Here is a 22,049-nt window from a genome sequence, read left to right as displayed (position 1 = left end):
GTGAACTGCATAAACTTTTTCAAAATTCTCTCCCGTCCTAGCAAGACCGTCACCTCAGGACCTTCCACCAATACCCCACTCCTCTCACCCAACTCCCTCAAGACCCCACTCCCTCTCACCCCTTCACCTCACACCCCACTCCCTCAAGACCCCCTCTCAGGACCTTCCTCTCACCTCCTCTCAAGACTCACCTCAATACCCCCTGTCACCTCCACCCTCTCACCGTCCTCTAAAGACCGTTTCCTCACACCCCCGTCACCTCACACCCCACTCACCTCACACCCCGTCCTCTCACACCCAACTCACCTCACACCCCACTCCTCTCAAGACCCCACTCACCTCACACCCTCACCTCACCCCCACTCACCTCACACCCCTCTCACCTCACACCCCACTCACCGTTCCTCTCTCACACCCCTCACCTCTCACCCAACTCACCTCACACCCCTCTCACCTACTCACCCCTCTCACCTGACCACCCCACTCACCTTTCATGGTTGTCCTCTCACCCGTTCCTCTCACCCCTCCCCACACCTCACACCTGACCGTTCCTCTCACCTCACCATCTCTCACCTATTTTGTGAAATGGTTCCAAACCCCACTCACCTTGGCCCACTCACCTCAGACCCCTTCTTGTTTCCAGATAGAACTGTAGAACCTTCTGTAGTAAGGGAACCCCAAGGGTCAAACCTGGAAACCCCAAAGGGTTCACCTATGGGGACAGTCGAACTCACCTCACACCCCACTTCTGTGATAGCCCCATATGTTTTTAGGAAATCCATCTCATTCCCTCACACCCCTGACAGTCTCATCCCTCTCCAGTCACCCCACTCTGTGTTAGTCCCCACCTGTCATTAGGAAAGTACATCTCATTCCCTATCATGTCTGACAGTCTCATCCCTCTCCAGTCACCCCACTCTGTGTTAGTCCCCACCTGTCATTAGGAAAGTACATCTCATTCCCTATCATGTCTGACAGTCTCATCACTCTCCAGTCACCTCACACCCCACTCTGTGTTAGTCCCCACCTGTCATTAGGAAAGTACATCTCATTCCCTATCATGTCTGACAGTCTCATCCCTCTCCAGTCACCCCACTCTGTGTTAGTCCCCACCTGTCATTAGGAAGGTACATCAAACAACACCATAACAACACACCTTCCAAGGCTGATGTTTACGGCTGTGATGAACTACCAGGTCACAGTATGAGAACCATTTCACATTACAGACCAAAAATCTCATTCCCTATCATGATGTAATCATTCTCTTAAAATCCTCATCAATCAACACACCACATCCAATCACACACGGTTTCATATTGAGCTATATGATTGGATAGATGTAATCATTCTCTTACCTCATCAATCAACACACCACATCCAATCACACACGGTTTCATATTGAGCTATATGATTGGATAGATGTGGTATGACCTCATCAATCAACACACCACATCCAATCACACGGTTTCATATTGAGCTATATGATTGGATAGATGTGGTATGACCTCATCAATCAACACACCACATCCAATCACACACGGTTTCATATTGAGCTATATGATTGGATAGATGTGGTATGACCTCATCAATCAACACACCACATCCAATCACACACGGTTTCATATTGAGCTATATGATTGGATAGATGTGGTATGACCTCATCAATCAACACACCACATCCAATCACACACGGTTTCATATTGAGCTATATGATTGGATAGATGTGGTATGACCTCATCAATCAACACACCACATCCAATCACAATCGGTTTCATATTGAGCTATATGATTGGATAGATGTGGTATGACCTCATCAATCAACACACCACATCCAATCACACACGGTTTCATATTGAGCTATATGATTGGATAGATGTGGTATGACCTGTAAGACTGGACAGGAACAGGAACAGGCTAGGGCAGAACAGTAATCCAGTGGGCTGTTTCCCTGTGTGCATCCCAAATGGCACCCTATTCCCTACATAGTGCACTACTTTAGACCAGGGGTGGCACCCTATTCCCTACATAGTGCACTACTTTAGACCAATTGAGATGCAGCCCACTGTCTCCGTAACACAACAGCTGTGGTCTCAGAGGACTGAGACGAGGATCCTGTCTCAACGTGATACATAACTATTACCATCTCATCATGCTACCTACAGACAGGTGCCGTGTTCCAAACAGCACCCGATTCCCTACGTAGTGCACTACTTGAGACCAGAGCCCTATGGGAAATAGTGAGGGGTGGGGGGGGCATTTGTGACACAACCTGATGGACGGGTCCATTCTGTATCGTGCCGTCGCTGATGGGATCTCTCTAGGCAACAACAGGGACGCAGGGAAACGAGGGCCAGAGGTCCATTTATTCAGTTGCTGTTTACCACACACACTGCAAGTGTTCTCCACGAGGAAGACATAGAAAACGTGGGATGATTATGTTGTGGTGTAGCTTGTGTTGCTACTAGCATATATTCTATTGTTGTTTGTTGACAGTGGTGTGTGTGTGTGTGTGTGTGTGGGGGGTGGGTGTTCGTGTGTGTGTGTGTGTGTGTGTGTGTTCGTGTGTGTGTGTGTGTTCGTGTGTGTGTGTGTGTGTGGGGGGTGGGTGTTCGTGTGTGTGTGTGTGTGTGTGGGGGGGTGTTCGTGTGTGTGTGTGTGTGTGTTCGTGTGTGTGTGTGTTCGTGTGTGTGTTCGTGTGTGTGTGTGTTCGTGTGTGTGTGTGTGTGTGTTCGTGTGTGTGTGTGTGTGTGTGTTCGTGTGTGTGTGTTTGCGACAGCTTGACATGCAGGGAAACAATGATTACATTCTTTCTCCATGGAGTCATGGCTAAATCCAGTGGTCCCAGACGATGCTGGAGGTTATTTGACGATGCTGGAGGGGGCTCTATTGTCCGAGTCTCTGACTGACTGCTCCTGACCTTGTTTCTCTACAGAAAAATATACATGAAAAAAAGACTTGGCTGAGAAATTAAATGAGACATTTTAACAAGAGTAACTCCACGCCATTAGTCTTTCACAAAAAAAAAAAAAAATCCTCAATGAAGTATCTAGGGTTTGTCAATTCTTCAAGTAAAGTCTATGTCATACAGTTAAAGTCAGTACTGCAGGATACGTTTACTGCCTGGACTGAAGATGTAGATACTACTGTAGATAGTGTATAATGATAGGTGCATCTGCTGCTGGACTGTCAAAGTACCTTACAGTAGTGAATTATACTATAATTCACAGTAAATTACAGTAGTGAATTATATTATCATTTATAATATATTATAATTATTGGATTAAATAAAAAGAGGAGAGCGGCCATTCAAGGTGGTAATGAACAGACACCCCCTCTACCTGTGGTTAGTTGTGGCCTCATGAGGGAGACAGAATCTGTGCCATTTGTCAACAACCGTTTTCAACCTCATAGAACACCAGCCTACATAGACCCCAGACTACATATAGCACCAGTCTGCATAGAACCCAGACTACATAGAACTCAGTCTACATAGAACCCGGTCTACATAGAACCCGGGCTACATAGAACCCAGACTACATAGAACACCAGTTTACATAGAACACCAGTTTACATAGAACCCAGACTACATAGAACACCAGTCTACATAGAGCCCAGACTAACTGCGTTACATTAAGAAACACAGAATTAACATCAAGAACACAGAAACTTGGTGTTAAATGTTGTATTTATTTTTATATTAAAGAGTCACATTGACAAGTTATATCATCATAGCGTTCCCAAAAATACATTTCAAAGTATCTTGCAGTAAATGACTGTTTAAGTACATTACAAATAAAAACTCAAGTGGAGAAAATAGAAAAATGTAGAGAGAAAGAACAGCAAATTCAGCACGATCCTGGTCCACACAGCAAAACCATCAGGTAAGTCTAGCTAGCATGCTAGGTATCAGTCTAGAGGAACCATCAGAAAGCTAGCTAGCTAGCTAGGTATCAGTCTAGAGGAACCATCGGAAAGCCAGCTAGCTAGGTAGGTATCAGTCCAGAGGAACCATCAGAAAGCTAGCTAGCTAGGTATCAGTCTAGAGCATCACACATTACACAGGTAGATGTTTCGTCTTCAGTTCAGTGTGGGACACAGAAGAAGCAGGCAGCAGTAGTAGTAGCATAAATAAGATATCAGCTCTTACGGTTTGTCTTCAGAACCATTTTTAAAAAACAATAGAAACAGAATGATTCTTGTATGTTGTGAGATATTTAAAACAATAGACAGACAACATGATTAAATGAATTAATAGTACGAGAACTAGGTGGACCAACTTTTGTTTTGCAACAACAACCTTTTTAGTCAGAGAGTCTTAATTTCACAGCTACCTAAATAATCCAAACGAAAAAAAACAAACATCTGTGTTGACTATTCCTTGAATAAGCCAATCAGAAGCTTCCTCTTACCAAGCTTGTGTTAGAACACATCAAAGATCCTGAGACGACACAGTTCTAGAAAACTGAGCTAAATATAGAACACAGATCTCTTTCTTTACAAAAAAAAAAAAAAAAAAAAAAATTGGGGGAGGTGAACTTGGGGATACAACCCCCCCCAACTCCATTTTAATAACACATATGAAAAGATAATACAAGCATGGCCACAGTAATATACACCATGAAATGAGAAGCAACAGACGTCACACATCCTCAGGAAAAAAAAAAAAAAAAAAAAAGAGAATCCCATCTAAAGTGTAAACACAAATACATTATAGAAAACAAAACGGTATAAACATGTTCCCGTGGGAACAGATAAAGTAACTGTGGTGGTGAATTCTAGCAACAATAACAAAACAACAACAAAAGAGTCCCATTGTAAATGTGTGGATCCAGGCTGGCTAGGTTGGTGTGTTAGTAGGCCTGTCATATAGCAGGGGATCTGCACCTCAAGGCTTAACACACAACAGCTATTGTTCAACCTTTGTACACGTTGACCAGGATGAAATCACAGCATGAAATAGAAGCACTAATAACACAATATTGTTATGGAAATCATGATTTAAAAGTACATTTAGTTATATATCAGTGATTTTAGTAGCTTTAAAAAAAAAAATGATGACAGATTGTCTATACATTCTCTTTATATAATCATGAAAACCATAGATAGATAGATAGATAGATAGATAGATAGATAGATAGATAGATAGATAGATAGATAGATAGATAGATAGATAGATAGATTCAAGGCTATTATTTTTATTTAATTTTATATATGCATTTTGGCATCTAAAGCATCGAATAATAATAATAAGAACCACAACAACAAGTTATATTAACAATAGATTTTGAGGCTGTTTGTGTAATACAACACAAATCTACTCCGTCCATTATACAAAAGCAACGAGGACAGACTTACTTTGAGCAACAGCACAATCCACATGGTAAAAACATCACATTTCTTGCTCACGGCAGGCAGGGAAAAAAATAAATAAAAATCAAATCAAATAAAAAAAAATAATTTACGTAATTACCAGAAATTCACAAAATGCCCGCATTTGGAATATAAAATAAAAATACATATTCATTTGATCTCTTCGAAAGGAGAAGAAGTTGAGAGACGGTGAATGATGTCATATATTGCCTCCATTGTAAAGCTCTCTTTGGGGGTGGGGGGTATGTTTATGTAAATGATAGACATGGTATTAGGATGTGTTATAGAAACTACTTGTATTCAGAATCCATGGTACTTTTAGATGGCAAACCCCTTCTCTATAGTAACCATTACCTGTCCAACAGACCTCTATAGTAACATATTCCTGTCCAATAGACCTCTATAGTAACCATTACCTGTCCAATAGACCTCTATAGTAACAATCACCTGTCCAATAGACCTCTATAGAAACAAACACCTGTCCAACAGACCTCTATAGAAACAATCACCTGTCCCATAGACCTCTATAGTAACAAACACCTGTCCAATAGACCTCTATAGAAACAAACACCTGTCCAATAGACCTCTATTGTAACAATCACCTGTCCAATAGACCTCTATAGAAACAAACACCTGTCCCATAGACCTCTATAGAAACAAACACCTGTCCAATAGACCTCTATAGTAACAAACAACTGTCCAATAGACCTCTATAGTAACAAACACCTGTCCAATAGACCTCTATAGAAACAAACACCTGTCCAATAGACCTCTATAGAAACAAACACCTGTCCAATAGACCTCTATAGTAACCATTACCTGTCCCATAGACCTCTATAGTAACAAACACCTGTCCAATAGACCTCTATAGTAACAAACACCTGTCCAATAGACCTCTATAGAAACAAACACCTGTCCAATAGACCTCTATAGAAACAAACACCTGTCCAATAGACCTCTATAGTAACAATCACCTGTCCCATAGACCTCTATAGTAACAATTACCTGTCAAATAGACCTCTATTGTAACAATCACCTGTCCAATAGACCTCTATAGAAACAAACACCTGTCCCATAGACCTCTATAGAAACAAACACCTGTCCAATAGACCTCTATAGTAACAAACACCTGGGCCAATTCCTCTATAGTAACATATTCCTGGGCCAATTCCTCTATAGTAACAAACACCTAATAGACCAGGGTAACATATTCCTATCCAATGGACCTCTATAGAAACAAACACCTGTCCAATAGACCTCTATAGAAACAAACACCTATTCCAATAGACACTCTATAGAACAATCACCTATTCCTCTATAGAAACAAACTACTATAGACCAACAGACCCTATTCCCTATATAGTGGTACTACATTAGACCAGGGCCCTATTCCCTATATAGTGCACTACTATAGACCAGGGCCCTATTCCCTATATAGTGCACTACTATAGACCAGGGCCCTATTCCCTATATAGTGCACCACTATAGACCAGGGCCCTATTCCCTATATAGTGCACCACTATAGACCAGGGCCCTATTCTCTATATAGTGCACCACTATAGACCAGGGCCCTATTCCTATATAGTGCACTACTATAGACCAGGGCCCTATTCCCTATATAGTGCACCACTATAGACCAGGGCCCTATTCCCTATATAGTGCACTACTATAGACCAGGGCCCTATTCCCTATATAGTGCACTACTATAGACCAGGGCCCTATTCCCTATATAGTGCACCACTATAGACCAGGGCCCTATTCTCTATATAGTGCACCACTATAGACCAGGGCCCTATTCTCTATATAGTGCACCACTATAGACCAGGGCCCTATTCTCTATATAGTGCACTACTTTAGACCAGGGCCCTATTCCCTATATAGTGCACTACTATAGACCAGGGCCCTATTCCCTATATAGTGCACCACTATAGACCAGGGCCCTATTCTCTATATAGTGCACCACTATAGACCAGGGCCCTATTCTCTATATAGTGCACTACTATAGACCAGGGCCCTATTCCCTATATAGTGCACTACTATAGACCAGGGCCCTATTCCCTATATAGTGCACTACTATAGACCAGGGCCCTATTCCCTATATAGTGCACCACTATAGACCAGGGCCCTATTCTCTATATAGAGCACTACATTATGGACACAGATTCATGTAACTAAGTTATTACAAATAATAAAGACGTCAACTCGAGACAGGAATGTGAGATTAGTTATTCCCCAAATTTTCACTCAATTTTGACATCTATTTAAACAGGTTTACTGTCAGTTAAACAAACGATGTAGTCCAGCTAACATCTCATATATTAACTCAGATCTCATGTGGGATGGCAGGGTAGCCTAGTGGTTAGAGTGTAGAGGTGGCAGGGTAGCCTAGTGGTTAGAGTGTAGAGGTGGCAGGGTAGCCTAGTGGTTAGAGTGTAGAGGTGGCAGGGTAGTCTAGTGGTTAGGGGAGTGTAGAGGTGGCAGGGTAGCCTAGTGGTTAGAGTGTAGAGGTGGCAGGGTAGTCTAGTGGTTAGAGTGTAGAGGTGGCAGGGTAGCCTAGTGGTTAGAGTGTAGAGGTGGCAGGGTAGTCTAGTGGTTAGAGTGTAGAGGTGGCAGGGTAGCCTAGTGGTTAGAGTGTAGAGGCGGCAGGGTAGCCTAGTGGTTAGAGTGTAGAGGTGGCAGGGTAGCCTAGTGGTTAGAGTGTAGAGGTGGCAGGGTAGTCTAGTGGTTAGAGTGTAGAGGTGGCAGGGTAGTCTAGTGGTTAGAGTGTATAGGTGGCAGGGTAGTCTAGTGGTTAGAGTGTAGAGGTGGCAGGGTAGTCTAGAGGTTAGAGTGTAGAGGTGGCAGGGTAGCCTAGTGGTTAGAGTGTAGAGGTGGCAGGGTAGCCTAGTGGTTAGAGTGTAGAGGTGGCAGAGTAGCCTAGTGGTTAGAGTGTAGAGGTGGCAGGGTAGCCTAGTGGTTAGAGTGTAGAGGTGGCAGGGTAGCCTAGTGGTTAGAGTGTATAGGTGGCAGGGTAGTCTAGTGGTTAGAGTGTAGAGGTGGCAGGGTAGCCTAGTGGTTAGAGTGTAGAGGTGGCAGGGTAGCCTAGTGGTTAGAGTGTAGAGGTGGCAGGGTAGCCTAGTGGTTAGAGTGTATAGGTGGCAGGGTAGTCTAGTGGTTAGAGTGTAGAGGTGGCAGGGTAGCCTAGTGGTTAGAGTGTGGAGGGGCAGCAGGGTAGCCTAGTGGTTAGAGTGTAGAGGTGGCAGGGTAGCCTAGTGGTTAGAGTGTAGAGGTGGCAGGGTAGCCTAGTGGTTAGAGTGTAGAGGTGGCAGGGTAGCCTAGTGGTTAGAGTGGAGGGGGCAGCAGGGTAGCCTAGTGGTTAGAGTGTAGAGGTGGCAGGGTAGCCTAGTGGTTAGAGTGTAGAGGTGGCAGGGTAGCCTAGTGGTTAGAGTGTATAGGTGGCAGGGTAGCCTAGTGGTTAGAGTGTATAGGTGGCAGGGTAGCCTAGTGGTTAGAGTGTAGAGATGGCAGGGTAGCCTAGTGGTTAGAGTGTAGAGGTGGCAGGGTAGCCTAGTGGTTAGAGTGTAGAGGTGGCAGGGTAGCCTAATGGTTAGAGTGTAGAGGTGGCAGGGTAGTCTAGTGGTTAGAGTGTAGAGGTGGCAGGGTAGCCTAGTGGTTAGAGTGGAGGGGCAGCAGGGTAGCTTAGTGGTTAGAGTGTAGAGGAGGCAGGGTAGCCTAGTGGTTAGAGTGTAGAGGCTGCAGGGTAGCCTAGTGGTTAGAGTGTAGAGGCTGCAGGGTAGCCTAGTGGTTAGAGTGTAGAGGTGGCAGGGTAGCCTAGTGGTTAGAGTGTAGAGGTGGCAGGGTAGCCTAGTGGTTAGAGTGTAGAGGTGGCAGGGTAGCCTAGTGATTAGAGTGTAGAGGCTGCAGGGTAGCCTAGTGGTTAGAGTGTAGGGGCGGTAGGGTAACCTAGTGGTTAGAGTGTATAGGCGGCAGGGTAGCCTAGTGGTTAGAGTGTAGAGGTGGCAGGGTAGCCTAGTGGTTAGAGTGTAGAGGCGGTAGGGTAGCCTAGTGGTTAGAGTGTAGAGATGGTAGGGTAGCCTAGTGGTTAGAGTGTAGGGGAGGCAGGGTAGCCTAGTGGTTAGAGTGTAGAGGCTGCAGGGTAGCCCCTGAACAGGCAGTTAACCCACTGTTCCCAGGCCGTCATTGAAAATAAGAATTTGTTCTTAACTGATCTTGCCTAGTTAAATAAAGGTTAAATAAATAAAAAATAAAAAAAATGTATGAAGTGCATTCCTGGTCTTAGGAGAGACGGGCGTCTGCACTGACGACTAACGGCAACGCAGTCGCATTACATGCCTTACACACAGCTGGTTCTATTCTGTTTTCCCTTAGACACTGCTGGTTCTATTCTGTTTTCCCTTAGAGCCTGGTTCTAGACACTGCTGGTTCTATTCTGTTTTCCCTTAGAGCCTTACACACAGCTGGTTCTATTCTGTTTTCCCTTAGAGCCTATACACTGCTGGTTCTATTCTGTTTTCCCTTAGAGCCTTATACACAGCTGGTTCTATTCTGTTTTCCCTTAGAGCCTTACACACTGCTGGTTCTATTCTGTTTTCCCTTAGACACTGCTGGTTCTATTCTGTTTTCCCTTGCTGGTTCTATTCTGTTTTCCCTTAGAGCCTTACACACAGCTGGTTCTATTCTGTTTTCCCTTAGAGCCTTACACACAGCTGGTTCTATTCTGTTTTCCCTTAGACACTGCTGGTTCTATTCTGTTTTCCCTTAGAGCCTTACACACAGCTGGTTCTATTCTGTTTTCCCTAGAGCCTTATACACTGCTGGTTCTATTCTGTTTTCCCTTAGAGCCTTATACACTGCTGGTTCTATTCTGTTTTCCCTTAGAGCCTTATACACTGCTGGTTCTATTCTGTTTTCCCTTAGAGCCTTACACACTGCTGGTTCTATTCTGTTTTCCCTTAGACACTGCTGGTTCTATTCTGTTTTCCCTTAGAGCCTTACACACAGCTGGTTCTATTCTGTTTTCCCTTAGAGCCTTACACACAGCTGGTTCTATTCTGTTTTCCCTTAGAGCCTTATACACTGCTGGTTCTATTCTGTTTTCCCTTAGACACTGCTGGTTCTATTCTGTTTTCCCTTAGAGCCTTACACACTGCTGGTTCTATTCTGTTTTCCCTTAGAGCCTTAGACACTGCTGGTTCTATTCTGTTTTCCCTTAGAGCCTTATACACTGCTGGTTCTATTCTGTTTTCCCTTAGAGCCTTATACACAGCTGGTTCTATTCTGTTTTCCCTTAGAGCCTTACACACAGCTGGTTCTATTCTGTTTTCCCTTAGAGCCTTAGACACTGCTGGTTCTATTCTGTTTTCCCTTAGAGCCTTAGACACTGCTGGTTCTATTCTGTTTTCCCTTAGAGCCTTATACACTGCTGGTTCTATTCTGTTTTCCCTTAGAGCCTTATACACAGCTGGTTCTATTCTGTTTTCCCTTAGAGCCTTACACACAGCTGGCTCTATTCTGGGCACTACTACTACTAGTTAACCGCACACTAACTAACAACGTTTTTGGTCCGTAACAGTATATTAGTACATTTTGACATTGAAAAATAGCTCTAGCTGTATATCTCACTGGAAAAATAGAGCTGTGAGGGTCGTGTGAAGATGAAAACAGATGTGTCCAGAAAGGAACCATGGGTCAGTCTCTAATGGCCAGGAAGGAGAGAGGAACCATGGGTCAGTCTCTAATGGCCAGGGAAGAGAGAGGAACTATGGGTCAGTCTCTAATGGCCAGGGAGGAGAGGAACCATGGGTCAGTCTCTAATGGCACCCTCTTCCCTACATAGGGCCCTTAGGGGTCAGTCTCTAATGGGACCCTGTTCCCTACATAGGGCCCTTAGGTGTCAGTCTCTAATGGAACCCTGTTCCCTACATAGGGCCCTTAGGGGATGGTCTCTAATGGCACCCTGTTCCCTACATAGGGCCCCTAGGGGTCCGTCTCTAATGGCACCTGGCACCCTGTTCCCTACATAGGACCCTTAGGGGTCACACCTTAAATCTGACCCATTTTACAGGTGTAGGATTTTAATTTGATCACCCTGTTGCAGAACTTTTCTGCAATGCAGGACATTTAAAATGTGTAGTGTATTTTAGGTTTAACATGTATTTGGAATTTCCACTTAGAAATGTCAGACTTTATTTTCCCTTATATTATATATTGATGTATTAACCTGCCCAAAAATTACCATACATTATAATCCATATAATAATTAAAACATTTCCTGTTGCTGCCGGATTATTTTCCTGCTGTGGCAAACTGGCTCAAATTAAGATCCTACATCTGTACATCAGCCATATTGCACCTCAAAAGTTCAATCAAAGCCAAAGTGGGCTCAGACAATGTCACTGGTGCTTCAAGGCTGTTCTATTCATTCACAGTCCCTCAATACTGCTCGCTGACAGTAAAGCACCCATGCAGAGTCAAACCTGCCGTCTTTCCATCAGAAAGAAGAAGATTAAAAACAAAGAAAGAAATACCGAATTCACTCAAAACTAAGGTTCCCTTCCCTGGTTGAGGTGTTGTCTCTCTCCCCAACATGGACCTCTCCCCAACATGGAGGAAACGTCACATGTTGTCTCACATGGAGGAAACGTCACATGTTGTCCCCAACATGGAGGAAACTCTCGACCTCTCCCCAACATGGAGGAAACGTCACATGTTGTCTCTCGACCTCCCCCAACATGGAGGAAACGTCACATGTTGTCTCTCGACCTCTCCCCAACATGGAGGAAACGTCACATGTTGTTGTCTCTCGACCTCTCCCCAACATGGAGGAAACGTCACATGTTGTCATCTCCCCAACATGGAGGAGGAAACGCCACATGTTGTCTCTCCCCAACATGGACCTCTCCCCAACATGGAGGAAACGCCACATGTTCTTCCCTTCAAATACAGAACAACTGGAGGAAACTACTAAAACAAACAACGTCAGATCACCAAGATCAAATGAACCGTAGAAACATTATGGATACGGTTCATAAGGGTTACATTTCTCGTGTGTGTGTGTGTGTGTGTGTGTGTGTGAGAGAGGTGTGTGTGTGTGTGAGAGGTGTGTGTGTGTGTGTGTATGTGAGAGAGGTGTGTGTGTGTGAGAGGTGTGTGAGAGGTGTGTGTGTGTGTGTATGTGTGTGAGATGTGTGTGTGTGTGTGTGTGTGTGTGTATTGTGTGTGTGTGTGTGTGTGAGGTGTGTGTGTGTCTGACTGACCATACATATAGCCCATCAACAATAACAACAACCCCCACCACCCACTCTCTCACCAGGAGAGGTGGATTCTGAGGTGACTAACAGACTCAGTTGTGTTTCTTCACTGAATCGTCCGTCGTTGTGTCGTGGTGGTTGTCTCGCGGGCTGAAGTCAGGGCAGAAGCCGTTGGTCTGAGGCTTGGCGTTGGGCGTGGCGTTGGGCTGGTGAGGACAGCCATTACGGCCTGTATTGTCTGTGGACAGGTAGTCCTCACTGAAGTTTGGGTGATGCTCTGCAAAGCTCCTGAACTTGCCTGTTACCACCACAGGGGGCGCCACACACAACAGTAAAGGTTATTCCAAGCAAGTTAAATACAGTAACCTACAATTAACACACTAGAAAAACAAGTACATGTTTACAAAGATAGGTACACTCCTAATATTTACAAATGAACTAGAGATTACAGACACAACATAACTGTGGGTAGCCTAGTGGTTAGAGCGTTGGACTAGTAACCGGAAGGTTGCAAGTTCAAACCCCAGACCTGACAAGGTACAAATCTGTCATTCTGCCCCTGAACAGGCAGTTAACCCACTGTTCCTAGGCCGTCATTGAAAATAAGAATTTGTTCTTAACTGACTTGCCTAGTTAAAAAATAAATAAAGGTTCCAAAATCACCCCAGGTGTATACTCCCAAGAGCAGCTAAACAAGAAGGTGACCCCAGTACAAGCTAAGAAGACAAGTCGTTTCTTACCAAAGGTGAGTTTCCCCGTGTCCTCTGTGTCGATAGCAACGAAGAGACGTGAGACGTCGAGGTCAGCCACTCCTAACGCCGTCTTTAGGATGCAGGCCAACTCAGCCACTGTGATCGCACCGTCCTCCTCCGCCTCAAACATCTGGGATATATGCAAACAATAACTAACACACATTAGATAACCCTGACCCCTTTCACATCTCACTCACACCCATTGAGCCGGCTGGGCCCTCAGACCATCTGTTAAAATTGACACAGTCTACAACTCACACCATGGGTCATTAGTACGTCCTCTCATATGGAAAATGGCAGAGATATCAGTGGTTGTAGGCCCTCTGAAAGACACCTTGACAGAGCATGAAACCAGAGCTGGAGCAGAAAACGTACCCTGAAGGCCAGTTTCATGGTCTCCAGAGTTTTAGCAGGTCTGCATACAACCGATAAGGCGATGACATATTCTCTGATGTCTATCATGTTGTCTTCCTGCTGGAGGAGAAGAGAGACGAACAGAGTGAAGAGTTACTGGTTAGGAATCTGGCAAAGCACATGTCTGAATCTAATGTCTGAATCTAATGTCTGAATCTAATGTCTAAATCTAATGTCTAAAGTCTGAATCCAATATCTAAATCTAATATCTAAATCTAATGTCTGAATCTAATGTCTAAATCTAACGTCTAAATCTAACGTCTAAATCTAATGTCTGAATCTAATGTCTGAATCTAATGTCTAAAGTCTAAATCTGATGTCTGAATCTGATGTCTAAATCTAATGTCTAAATCTAATGTCTAAAGTCTAAATCTAATGTCTGAATCTAATGTCTAAATCTAATGTCTAAAGTCTAACGTCTAAATCTAATGTCTAAATCTAATGTCTAAAGTCTAAATCTAATGTCTGAATCTAATGTCTGAATCTAATGTCTAAATCTAATGTCTAAAGTCTAAATCTAATGTCTGAATCTAATGTCTGAATCTAATGTCTGAATCTAATGTCTAAATCTAATGTCTAAAGTCTGAATCTAATGTCTGAAGTCTAAATCTAAAGTCTGAATCTAATGTCTAAATCTAATGTCTAAAGTCTGAATCCAATATCTAAATCTAATATCTAAATCTAATGTCTGAATCTAATGTCTAAATCTAATGTCGAAATCTAATGTCTGAATCTAATGTCTAAATCTAATGTCTAAAGTCTAAATCTAATGTCTAAATCTAATGTCGAAATCTAATGTCTAAAGTCTAAATCTAATGTCAATATCTAATATCTATATCTAGTATATAATATCTAAATCTAATGTCTAAATCTAATGTCTAAATCTTATATTGAAATCTATGTCTAAATCTAATACCTAAATCTAATGTTTAAATCTAATGTCTAAATCAAATATTTAAATCTAATATCTAAATCTAATGTCTAAATCTAATATCTAAATCAAAAATGTAAATCTAATGTCTAAATATAATATCTATTTCTAAATATAGTGTATAATATCTAAATCTAAGTTTAATATAAAAATCTAATATTGAAATCTAATATTGAACTCTGTATTTCAATATTAAAATACACAATATAGGGAACATATATTTCTGTTTTCTGAGTTTTGTGAAGTTGAGAAACGTGTAACTTTGGCCTTCAAAGCTTCTAATGGGATGATATTATATTCAGTGTGTTTCCTCACCTCGTTGAAGAGGGAGAAGATGTCTCTGAGCATGTCTGACACAGGGACATCAAGGTAGTGGGCAAAGGCTTCCAGACCCAGCTTCTCTCCCTCCATCTTCCTGGCTCTGTTCCCAAACTCCTGCAGTACCTTCTCCACGTTCTGGGGCTTCAACCTGAGCAGGTAACATCAACAAATTAATACAGTCTCTATATTCTGGGGTTCAACCTGACCAGGTGACATTAATACAGTCTCTACGTTCTGGGGCTTCAACCTGACCAGGTAACATTAATACAGTCTCTACGTTCTGGGGCTTCAACCTGACCAGGTGACATTAATACAGTCTCTACGTTCTGGGGCTTCAACCTGACCAGGTAACATTAATACAGTCTCTACGTTCAGGGGTTCAACCTGACCAGGTGACATTAATACAGTCTCTACATTCTGGGGTTCAACCTGACCAGGTAACATTAATACAGTCTCTACATTCTGGGGTTCAACCTGACCAGGTAACATTAATACAGTCTCTACGTTCTGGGGCTTCAACCTGACCAGGTAACATTAATACAGTCTCTACATTCTGGGGTTCAACCTGACCAGGTAACATTAATACAGTCTCTACGTTCTGGGGCTTCAACCTGACCAGGTAACATTAATACAGTCTCTACATTCTGGGGTTCAACCTGACCAGGTAACATCAACACATTAATACAGTCTCTACATTCTGGGGTTCAACCTGACCAGGTAACATCAACACATTAATACAGTCTCTACGTTCTGGGGTTCAACCTGACCTAGTAACATTAATACAGTCTCTACATTCTGGGGTTCAACCTGACCAGGTAACATCAACACATTAATACAGTCTCTACGTTCTGGGGTTCAACCTGACCTAGTAACATTAATACAGTCTCTACATTCTGGGGTTCAGCCTCACCCCAGTCTCCGGACCAGCTTGGCGAACTCCAGCAGGCAGGTGTCAACAGGGAGTCTGAGTTGACCCTCAGCCATGGCCAGTTGACAGTCTTCAAACGAGTAGTCAGTAATGGGGATGTCCAGGGCCCTGGAGAGGAAGGATAGAGACTTAAAACAGAGTGTGAACTAGGATAAGGTCTGATATACAGGCCTCTAACCAGTAGTCCAGTGTTTTCAGAAGCGGTCCTCGTGACCCTCAACCGTTTCATACATTTCATCTGTTCCAACATTTACACCTGATTCAACTAGTCAAACAATCAGCAAGTCCCTGATCTGTTGAGTCTAGGGGTGATGGGGCCATCTAGAGCCCTGAGGAACAGTAGACAGTTAGACTAGAGCATGAGGAGAGAGTTAACCAGTAGTCTGTGACGGGGCCATCTAGAGCCCTGAGGAACAGTAGACAGTTAGACTAGATCATGAGGAGAGAGTTAACCAGTAGTCTGTGATGGGGCCATCTAGAGCCCTGAGGAACAGTAGACAGTTAGACTAGAGCATGAGGAGAGAGTTAACCAGTAGTCTGTGATGGGGCCATCTAGAGCCCTGAGGAACAGTAGACAGTTAGACTAGAGCATGAGGAGAGAGTTAACCAGTAGTCTGTGATGGGGCCATCTAGAGCCCTGAGGAACAGTAGACAGTTAGACTAGAGCATGAGGAGAGAGTTAACCAGTAGTCTGTGATGGGGCCATCTAGAGCCCTGAGGAACAGTAGACAGTTAGACTAGAGCTCTGAGGAACAGTAGACAGTTAGACTAGATCATGAGGAGAGAGTTAACCAGTAGTCTGTGATGGGGCCATCTAGAGCCCTGAGGAACAGTAGACAGTTAGACTAGAGCTCTGAGGAACAGTAGACAGTTAGACTAGATCATGAGGAGAGAGTTAACCAGTAGTCTGTGATGAGGCCATCTAGAGCCCTGAGGAACAGTAGACAGTTAGACTAGATCATGAGGAGAGAGTTAACCAGTAGTCTGTGATGGGGCCATCTAGAGCCCTGAGGAACAGTAGACAGTTAGACTAGATCATGAGGAGAGAGTTAAGTCTGTGATGAGGCCATCTAGAGCCCTGAGGAACAGTAGACAGTTAGACTGATCATGAGGAGAGAGTTAACCAGTAGTCTGTGATGGGGCCATCTAGAGCCCTGAGGAACAGTAGACAGTTAGACTAGATCATGAGGAGAGAGTTAACCAGTAGTCTGTGATGGGGCCATCTAGAGCCCTGAGGAACAGTAGACAGTTAGACTAGATCATGAGGAGAGAGTTAACCAGTAGTCTGTGATGGGGCCATCTAGAGCCCTGAGGAACAGTAGACAGTTAGACTAGATCATGAGGAGAGAGTTAACCAGTAGTCTGTGATGGGGCCATCTAGAGCCCTGAGGAACAGTAGACAGTTAGACTAGAACATGAGGAGAGAGTTAACCAGTAGTCTGTGATGGGGCCATCTAGAGCCCTGGGAACAGTAGACAGTTAGACTAGAGCATGAGGAGAGAGTTAACCAGTAGTCTGTGATGGGGCCATCTAGAGCCCTGAGGAACAGTGGACAGTTAGACTAGAGCATGAGGAGAGAGATAACCAGTAGTCTGTGATGGGGCCATCTAGAGCCCTGAGGAACAGTGGACAGTTAGACTAGAGCATGAGGAGAGAGTTAACCAGTAGTCTGTGATGGGGCCATCTAGAGCCCTGAGGAACAGTAGACAGTTAGACTAGAGCATGAGGAGAGAGTTAACCAGTAGTCTGTGACGGGGCCATCTAGAGCCCTGAGGAACAGTGGACAGTTAGACTAGAGCATGAGGAGAGAGTTAACCAGACTAGAGCATGAGGAGAGAGTTAACCAGACTAGAGCATGAGGAGAGAGTTAACCAGACTAGAGCATGAGGAGAGAGTTAACCAGACTAGAGCATGAGGAGAGAGTTAACCAGACTAGAGCATGAGGAGAGAGTTAACCAGTAGTCTGTGATGGGGCCATCTAGAGCCCTGAGGAACAGTGGACAGTTAGACTAGATCATGAGGAGAGAGTTAACCAGTAGTCTGTGATGGGGCCATCTAGAGCTCTGAGGAACAGTAGACAGTTAGACTAGATCATGAGGAGAGAGTTAACCAGTAGTCTGTGATGAGGCCATCTAGAGCCCTGAGGAACAGTAGACAGTTAGACTAGATCATGAGGAGAGAGTTAACCAGTAGTCTGTGATGAGGCCATCTAGAGCCCTGAGGAACAGTAGACAGTTAGACTAGATCATGAGGAGAGAGTTAACCAGTAGTCTGTGATGAGGCCATCTAGAGCCCTGAGGAACAGTAGACAGTTAGACTAGAGCATGAGGAGAGAGTTAACCAGTAGTCTGTGATGGGGCCATCTAGAGCCCTGAGGAACAGTAGACAGTTAGACTAGAGCATGAGGAGAGAGTTAACCAGTAGTCTGTGATGAGGCCATCTAGAGCCCTGAGGAACAGTAGACAGTTAGACTAGAGCATGAGGAGAGAGTTAACCAGTAGTCTGTGATGGGGCCATCTAGAGCCCTGAGGAACAGTAGACAGTTAGACTAGAGCATGAGAAGAGAGTTAACCAGACTAGATCATGAGGAGAGAGTTAACCAGTAGTCTGTGATGGGGCCATCTAGAGCCCTGAGGAACAGTGGACAGTTAGACTAGAGCATGAGGAGAGAGTTAACCAGACTAGATCATGAGGAGAGAGTTAACCAGTAGTCTGTGATGGGGCCATCTAGAGCCCTGAGGAACAGTAGACAGTTAGACTAGATCATGAGGAGAGAGTTAACCAGTAGTCTGTGATGGGGCCATCTAGAGCCCTGAGGAACAGTAGACAGTTAGACTAGATCATGAGGAGAGAGTTAACCAGTAGTCTGTGATGGGGCCATCTAGAGCCCTGAGGAACAGTAGACAGTTAGACTAGAGCATGAGGAGAGAGTTAACCAGTAGTCTGTGATGGGGCCATCTAGAGCCCTGAGGAACAGTAGACAGTTAGACTAGATCATGAGGAGAGAGTTAACCAGACTAGATCATGAGGAGAGAGTTAACCAGTAGTCTGTGATGGGGCCATCTAGAGCCCTGAGGAACAGTAGACAGTTAGACTAGATCATGAGGAGAGAGTTAACCAGTAGTCTGTGATGGGGCCATCTAGAGCCCTGAGGAACAGTAGACAGTTAGACTAGATCATGAGGAGAGAGTTAACCATTAGTCTGTGACGGGGCCATCTAGAGCCCTGAGGAACAGTAGACAGTTAGACTAGATCATGAGGAGAGAGTTAACCATTAGTCTGTGACGGGGCCATCTAGAGCCCTGAGGAACAGTAGACAGTTAGACTAGATCATGAGGAGAGAGTTAACCAGTAGTCTGTGATGAGGCCATCTAGAGCCCTGAGGAACAGTAGACAGTTAGACTAGATCATGAGGAGAGAGTTAACCAGTAGTCTGTGATGGGGCCATCTAGAGCCCTGAGGAACAGTAGACAGTTAGACTAGATCATGAGGAGAGAGTTAACCAGTAGTCTGTGATGGGGCCATCTAGAGCCCTGAGGAACAGTAGACAGTTAGACTAGATCATGAGGAGAGAGTTAACCATTAGTCTGTGACGGGGCCATCTAGAATCAACAAACTAGAAGCTGTTGAACTGAAATATACACCAGCCACACACAATAGACTAACATACTTTAGTATCCTACAGTCTCTGGGCTGGTGTTTCTAAGCACGGCAGCCTGAAGGCTGAGGCATCTGGCAGGCCCCGTAAAGGACTATGGGAGGCCAAGTGTGTGTCTGTGTGTGTGTGTGTGTCTCAGGACTCACTTGGCCATCAGGTGCCTGACGTTGTGAGCAAACAGTGCCGGGTTGTTCTTCTCCTCTTCTGATGGAGTGTAGACAGGAAGGAACTGAGGAGAGAAGAAGAAGACAGAACCCAGGGATGTCACTCCTCTATGGGAAGTCAAGTGGGAAATGGCTAAAGCAATAACAACTGAGATGATATGGGCTCTAAAGGGGAAGAGAGAGATAACACTCTCCCTAACACTCTTCTAGACATACTGTAACTACAGTCTATTGGTACAGCAAAGTGAAGCCTGTCTGTCGGGAACAACAACAGGAGTTTCTGCTGTCAGTCTCAAAGGCTTTTCAGAAAGGCAAAGGTAACATGGGCTGAGGTCCTCTAACTGGGCTAAGAGAAAAGGGACAGAGCAGTGGAACTAGGGCAAAGGACAGAGCAGTGGAACAAGGGACAGAGTAGTGGAACTAGGACAAGGGACAGAGTAGTGGAACTAGGGCAAAGGACAGAGCAGTGGAACTAGGACAAGGGACAGAGCAGTGGAACAAGGGACAGAGCAGTGGAACAAGGGACAGAGCAGTGGAACTAGGGACAGAGTAGTGGAACTAGGACAAGGGACAGAGTAGTGGAACTAGGACAAGGGACAGACCAGTGGAACTAGGGACAGAGTAGTGGAACTAGGGCAAGGGACAGAGTAGTGGAACTAGGACAAGGGACAGAGCAGTGGAACTAGGACAAGGGACAGAGTAGTGGAACTAGGACAAGGGACAGAGCACTGGAACTAGGACAAGGGACAGACCAGTGGAACTAGGGAGCAAGGGACAGAGCAGGGACCACTATATATACAGGATACCCCTTCATACAATATATATACAGCAGTATGAGGACACCCCTTCATCCACTATATATACAGCAGTATGAGGACACCCCTTCATCCACTATATATACACAGGACACCCCTTCATCCACTATATATACAGCAGTATGAGGACACCCCTTCACCCACTATATATACAGGACACCCCTTCATCCACTATATATACAGCAGTATGTGGACACCCCTTCATCCACTATATATACAGCAGTATGACGAGACCCCTTCATCCACTGTAGAGCTGGTACACAGTACAGTACACACTGTAGAGCTGGTACACAGTACACACTGTAGAGCTGGTACACAGTACAGTACAGACTGTAGAGCTGGTACACAGTACAGTACACACTGTAGAGCTGGTACACAGTACAGTACACTCTGTAGAGCTGGTACACAGTACAGTACAGACTGTAGAGCTGGTACACAGTACAGTACACACTGTAGAGCTGGTACACAGTACAGTACACTCTGTAGAGCTGGTACACAGTACAGTACACACTGTAGAGCTGGTACACAGTACAGTACACACTGTAGAGCTGGTACACAGTACAGTACACACTGTAGAACTGGTACACAGTACAGTTCAGACTGTAGAGCTGGTACACAGTACAGTACACTGTAGAGCTGGTACACAGTACAGTACACACTGTAGAGCTGGTACACAGTACAGTACAGACTGTAGGGCTGGTACACAGTACAGTACACACTGTAGGGCTGGTACACAGTACAGTACACACTGTAGAGCTGGTACACAGTACAGTACACACTGTAGAGCTGGTACACAGTACAGTACAGACTGTAGAGCTGGTACACAGTACAGTACACACTGTAGAGCTGGTACACAGTACACACTGTAGAGCTGGTACACAGTACAGTACAGACTGTAGAGCTGGTACACAGTACAGTACACACTGTAGGGCTGGTACACAGTACAGTACAGTACAGGTACACAGTATACAGGTACAGGACTGGGTTCAGGGTATAGAGCTGGTACAGGACTGGGTTCAGGGTAGCGGGTACAGGACTGGGTTCAGGGTATACAGGTACAGGACTGGGTTCAGGGTATACTGGTACAGGACTGGGTTCAGGACTGGGTACAGGGTATATGGGTACAGGACTGGGTTCAGGGTATACAGGTACAGGACTGGGTTCAGGACTGGGTACAGGGTATACGGTACAAGACTGGGTTCAGGGTATACGGTACACAGGGTATACAGGTACAGGACTGGGTTCAGGGTATACAGGTACAGGACTGGGTACAGGGTATACGGGTACAGGGTATACAGGTTCAGGACTGGGTACAGGTTATACGGGTACAGGACCTTCCCGGGTCCCGGACTGGGTTCAGGGTATACGGGTAAGGTAGATCCATGATGACCTGTTTTTTTTTTAATCTCTCTGATCAAAACAAGTATTCCTGATATGTGGTAGATG

General features: G+C 44.6%; 1 protein-coding gene across 2 annotated transcripts in view; it reads right to left on the bottom strand.

Moving 5' to 3' along the window:
- Positions 1–12,589: 12,589 nt before the first annotated feature.
- LOC121843940 (lysophosphatidylcholine acyltransferase 1-like) overlaps positions 12,590–22,049 on the bottom strand; it is a gene marked incomplete at its 5' end in the record, with an annotated part of 44,642 nt that continues 35,182 nt past the window's right edge. Inside the window, 6 exon segments of one of the 2 annotated variants that reach the window (XM_042313830.1) lie at positions 12,590–12,918; positions 13,361–13,502; positions 13,748–13,846; positions 15,033–15,186; positions 15,949–16,074; positions 19,771–19,853. In XM_042313830.1, coding sequence (XP_042169764.1) covers positions 12,713–12,918; positions 13,361–13,502; positions 13,748–13,846; positions 15,033–15,186; positions 15,949–16,074; positions 19,771–19,853 — 810 coding nt within the window. 2 annotated transcript variants of the gene reach the window in all.

The sequence above is a fragment of the Oncorhynchus tshawytscha genome, unplaced genomic scaffold (assembly GCF_018296145.1).
Source record: "Oncorhynchus tshawytscha isolate Ot180627B unplaced genomic scaffold, Otsh_v2.0 Un_contig_2240_pilon_pilon, whole genome shotgun sequence".
NCBI classification, from domain to species: domain Eukaryota; kingdom Metazoa; phylum Chordata; class Actinopteri; order Salmoniformes; family Salmonidae; genus Oncorhynchus; species Oncorhynchus tshawytscha.
This window is presented reverse-complemented; position numbering and strand designations above follow the sequence as displayed.